The 5,562-nt window shown below is 55.5% G+C and overlaps 1 protein-coding gene across 1 annotated transcript in view; it reads left to right on the top strand.

The window, feature by feature from the left end:
- The window catches only part of Cacna1a (calcium voltage-gated channel subunit alpha1 A), a gene marked incomplete at its 5' end in the record, with an annotated part of 153,626 nt that overhangs the window by 105,628 nt on the left and 42,436 nt on the right, over positions 1 to 5,562 (top strand). Inside the window, 3 exons of the mRNA XM_048795338.1 lie at positions 1,128 to 1,552; positions 2,436 to 2,600; positions 5,422 to 5,557. Of these exons, the coding sequence (XP_048651295.1) occupies positions 1,128 to 1,552; positions 2,436 to 2,600; positions 5,422 to 5,557 (726 nt within the window). The remainder of the gene's footprint in view (positions 1 to 1,127; positions 1,553 to 2,435; positions 2,601 to 5,421; positions 5,558 to 5,562) is intronic.

Below are 5,562 nucleotides of genomic sequence, written 5' to 3'. Positions count from 1 at the left end.
GGGGCGGGACTCAGAGGACAGGGCTCCTGGGCGGGGCTCGGAGGGCAGGGCGCCCACCTCCCCGAGACAGGAGGGACATCACTCAGCCCCCTGAATGTGCCCCTGCATCTCGGGACTGCGCACCGCACAGAAGGGCCCCACGGGGCAGGTTCCCCGACCTGTCCCTGTGATGAGCTGTGGATGTCGCTGGGCCATGGTGACACTCTCACCTAGGCCGGGCCAGGACCAGAGTGAGAGAGGAAAAGCCGATCGTGCAAGCCCGGGTGGACCCCGTCTTTATTTAAAATTTTGGTATTTGGCCCGGTGGTGGCGCGCACCAGTCATCCCAGCAGCTGGCGAGGCTGAGGCAGGAGGATCCCAAGTTCAAAGCCAGCAACTTAGCGAGAGCCCTGTCTCAAAATAAAAAATTTTAAGAAGGGCTGGGGAGGTGGCTCAGTGGTCAAGTGGCCCTGAGTTCAATCCCTGGAACCATGATATGTGGCTCACGGTGGACTTTGTGGAATTCATTTTGATGTTTTTAAATGTCACAATTTTTTTTTATCTTAATCTTGTATTTTGGGAGCCCCCATAATTTGTGTCCAAGGTAAATGTCTCTCCCTCCTCACCCCTGGCCTAGTCCTCCTCCCAGAGGACTTGAAAGGCCAGGATGAAGGCTGCAGAGTCTGGCAAGTGCTGTCAGCACCTTTATCCCCAAGCCCACTTTGAATGAATTCTTAAAGACACCCCTTGGACAGCCTTTAGTCCCACCTGTCAGAAAACCATTACCGTATACTTAATGATTTTGTTTGAATAATGCACCTAATAGTGACCTTCCAAAAAAATATATCATCATGCACTCATAAACCTGTCACATCTACTCTTTGAAGGTGTGGCTTAAACAGAATTCTTAAGCAGTGCACACCCTTTGCAACTGTACAGGGCTTCCGTGCACATATGTGTTCCCCACAAGCATCCTGTCACACCTTCTCAGTACACACCAGCACTGTGCTTAAAAACTACCCCCCAACATGACAAACTCCTGCCCCTGTGACCCCCTGCTTGCTCCCATTCATTACTGTTAACTTGGTTCAAATCCCAACATGATGCTCCTGAGTAGGTGCCTTCCACGAGTCCCTTTCATTGCTGAGCCTTGGCTCCCCGTGTGCAGAAGGGTGCCAGAAATGACCTCCCTGAGACGGTCACCAGGAAAATAAATCAAACGTTGAAAATCCCTCCCAGCACATCATCGGCCCTCGATCCGCGGCAGGCGAGATGGGGCCACCATCAGCCTTTCAAGGACAGGGGCTTCCTCTTCCTGTCCCGCCCACCCTCACCCTCCCGCCCTCCTCGTCCCTCCACCATGCCACGCAGGGTCCTCAAGCACTCTGTGGACGCCACCTTCGAGAACCAGGGCCCCAGCCCCGGGTACCGCATGGAGATGTCCATCTTCTACGTGGTCTACTTCGTGGTCTTCCCCTTCTTCTTTGTCAACATCTTTGTGGCCTTGATCATCATCACCTTCCAGGAACAGGGGGACAAGATGATGGAGGAATACAGCCTGGAGAAAAACGAGGTGCCGTCCCCTGCGTCCTGTGGAAACTGTCACACACACCCAGGACCCCACTTCTGGGGGCACCTGGGGACAGAGGGCAGCCCTGCTGGGGTTTCCAGAAGAAAACACCCCTCACTGTATCGGTCAGTTCAGACCAGGGTCCGCTGCAGTAACGAGCAGCCCCGGGCATTTTCAAAGGCTGACTTCTTGCTCCCGTCGCCTGTCCAAACCGTTGGTGGCTCTTCTCCATGACATCTCTAGTCCTGTCCCGGGCTGGTACGGAGGCTTCAGCGTGAAGCAGGAGCATGTGCAGCCCAGCTCTTGAGGCTGGGCCCTGAGTCGTGCCCGTCACTTTTGCCCCATGTTCTTGAGCTTGAGGGAGCCCCACGTCCGTGTCGGACGTCGGGAGGGTGGGGAAGTAGCACCTTCCCATGGGAGGGCCAGCGAATGGTCACAAATGAAAGTCTAGTCACCGGGGAGGACCGAGGGGCCCCTTTGCCCTTCTGGGATCACCCAGGCTGCTCAGAGGACCCAGTGCACCTGTCTTCTGTGCTACTGATCCCTCGGACTCGGTGGCCACTATTTCTCCTTCTCTTTATCCCTCAAAGAAAAGGAGAAGGAAAACCAGGCGGCCCATAAGAAAGAATGGTAGGCCCCGAAGTCAGACCTCGGTTGTAATTCAGATTTGGCCCATGCAGCAGCTGAGCCATCTCAGGCAAGTGGCTCAGCCTCTCTGGGCCGCGACAGTGAGGCTGTTGATAAACCTTCTCTGAGGGGTTCCAGGGGATCACTAGGGAAGCCGAGGTCCAGGCACACCTGGACTCCTGGAGCAGTGGGGTCGGCAGGGGTCAGCACAGGGCCTCCCCGCTCCTCCGCCTCCTCACGGTGGGCCTCCTCCCCACAGCGGGCCTGCATCGACTTCGCCATCAGTGCCAAGCCGCTGACCAGACACATGCCGCAGGACAAGCGCAGCTTCCAGTACCGCATGTGGCAGTTTGTGGTGTCCCCGCCTTTCGAGTACACCATCATGGCCATGATCGCCCTCAACACCATCGTGCTGATGATGAAGGTGAGCCCCCACGCCCACCACACCCATCACTCAGGGTGACGTCCCCGAGTTTCCGTACCTGCTGTTCCCACTGCCTGCACACTGTTCCCGCCATTCTGCCTGCCCAGCTGCATGTGCAGACCCCTTCCTCCAGGAAGCCTTCCCTGACTCCCCCGACTGCACAGAGTGCCCGTCTTCACCGCCGTCCTGGTGATGACCTCAGTGTGGACGTGCAGGATGGACCTCCCTGCCCCCGAGGGCTCCAGAGAGCCCTCACCTGAGTCCCCAGGTTCAGCAAGGGCCCAAGTCAGAGGGGACGAGAAGCCACACAGACGTTTGGTGGCTGAAGTGCAGGGAGAGGGCTGGGGCCTCGGGGCCTTGAGCCTCCTGGGGTGGGAGCCAAGTCCATGGGCCTGGGTTCAAGTCCAGCTCTGCGCCAGCTCCTGGGCTCTGCTTGCCCCAGAGCGTCCGCTTCCTGGTCAGTGAGAGGAGGGACGGTGAGGAGAGGACACTCTGCAGCCTCCACCCCCCTGGGCGTCAGAGACGGGCTTCATCCCAGCACAGAGGACGGAGGAAGGGAGGCTGCGGTTCTCTTAGTTCTTCCCCCAGCCCCCAGTGGAGCCCAGGGCCTCATGCGCGATGTGCACGTGTCCACCACCTGCCCAGTCTCTTTTTCTTTTGTGCCCGGATTGAACCCAGGGGTGCTACTGCTGAGCCCCAGCCCCAGCCCAAGTTTGTAAGTTATTTGGAGACAGGGCCTCCCTGAGTTGTTTAGGGCCTCACCATTGCTGAGGCTGGCTTTGAACTCACCATCCTCCTCCTCAGCCTCCCGAGCCGCTGGGGTGACAGGCGTGGGCCTCTGCACCCAGCCTGGCTGTTAATTCTTGAATAGTGAAAAACCTGGACCAAGCTCCCCCTGAGGTCTCCCCTACACGGTGGCCCTGCTCTGGGGAAAACGTCCCAGACCGTCCTCAGATGCCTGAACCACGAAGGCGCCGACCCCGCCGGCCCGCACCGTGCTCTTTCCCCCAACCCACGCACCCACTGGATGAAGGCTGTGAACCAGGTGCCGGGCCTCGGGGAGCCGGGCGGGGCGCTGGTGCGTTTGGTACATTCACCAAGTTTTGCGCCCTGCCCGTCATCGGGACACCCCCACCCCAACGAGAGGCCACCCCCACCCCCACCCCACCCGCGGACAGCCGTCCGCACACTCTCTGGGTGACGTGCCTCCCACGCTGCAGCTGTTTTGGGGTTTTGTTTAATTACTGTAAATAGGAGACCCAGGACTGTGCCGTTGAATTCTTCAGTAGGTATTCCTTAAAAATAAAACTTTTGCCGGGCCCGTGGTGCGCGCCTGAAATCCCAGCAGCTCTGGAGGCTGAGGCAGGAGGATCATGAGTTCAAAGCCAGCCTCAACAATGGCGAGGCCCTAAGCAATCAGAAAGACCCTGTCTCTAAATAAAATACAAAATAGGGCTGAGGATGTGGCTCAGTGGTCGAGGACCCTGAGTTCGGGCCCTGGCACCAAAAATAATAATAATAAAAAAAAAAGAATGAAGACAGTTGCACTTTTTCACTTAAGATTTACTTAAATCTTAATGGATATTAAGCTTTTAAAAAAGAGAAGGCCAAGGGGCTGGGGCTGTAGCTCAGGTGGTAGAGTGTTTGCCTTGCATGCAAAGGCCCTGGGTTCAATCCCAGCACCAGAGAGAGAGAGAGAGAGAGAGAGAGAGAGAGAGATCTAAGCTGAGTGTGGTCCACCCCCAAAGTCCCAGCTACACAGGCGCCTGAGGCAGGAGGCTCGTGGAGCCCAGGAGCACTAGACTGGCCCCCCAGACTGCAAGACCCTGCTCAGAAAGAGAGAGTGAGAGAGTTCTAGAAATGCTAAGGTTCTGATGGAGACGCCAATTACCTTTATGATCATTGCATGTTGTATACACGTGTAGAATTATCACACTGTGCTCCATAAAAATGTACAATTATTATTGTCAGTTAAAAATTATAAATGTGTTTTTTTAATTTAAAATTTTTTCTTTAGGGGGCTGGGGATGTGGCTCAAGCGGTAGCGCACTCGCCTGGCATGCATGCGGCCCGGGTTCCATCCTCAGCACCACATACAAACAAAGATGTTGTGTCTGCTGAAAACTAAAAAAAAAATAAATATTTTTTAAAAAATTTAAAAAAATAAAATAAAACTTTTTCTTTAGTTTTCAATGGATCTTTATTTTATTTATTTTTATGTGATGCTGAGGATGAAACCCAATGGTACAAGGGGCTGGGGCTGGGGCTCAGCGGTAGAGCACGTGCCTTGCACGTGGGAGGTCCCGGGTTCCATCCTCAACACCACATAAAAATAAATAAATTAGATAAAGGTATTAAAAATGTTTAAAAAATAAATAAAAAGCAAAACACAAGTTGGGTGGGGTGGGGCACACCTATAACCCCAGCCACTGTTGGAGGCTGAGGCAGGAGGATCACAAGTTGAAGGCCAGCCTGGGCTACTTCGAAGACCCTCAGCCATTTAGCAAGACCCTGTCTCAAAAAAATATGAAAAGGGCTGGGACCCGGGGCTCAGTCCAGTGCTGCACAAAGGAAAAGAACAAGAGGCAGCTATTATGGGCGGTGGACACTGTCCTGCGTGGTCAGGGGCCGCCCAGGACACAGAGGCCGAGACGGGGCTCAAGACAGTTTTGACTATGAGTGTGAAAAGACTCCGGGCGGTGGGTCTGGACCCTCAGTGCTCCCTCACAGCCCTTGCCGGGCCTGGTTGGCCGCGGGCCCAGGTCACTCCTGGGAGGACGAGGGCCACGTGCTGCTGCTGCTGACACCCCCCTCCCCCCAGTTCTACGGCGCCTCGGTGGCCTACGAGAACGCCCTGCGGGTGTTCAACATCGTCTTCACTTCGCTCTTCTCCCTGGAGTGCCTGCTCAAGGTCATGGCCTTTGGGATTCTGGTAAGTGGCCTGGGCTCTACCCTGTGCTGG

The sequence above is a fragment of the Marmota marmota genome, unplaced genomic scaffold (assembly GCF_001458135.2).
Source record: "Marmota marmota marmota unplaced genomic scaffold, marMar, whole genome shotgun sequence".
NCBI lineage: Eukaryota > Metazoa > Chordata > Mammalia > Rodentia > Sciuridae > Marmota > Marmota marmota.
The sequence above is the reverse complement of the archived record's forward strand: the minus strand, read 5'-3'. Positions and strand labels throughout refer to the sequence as shown.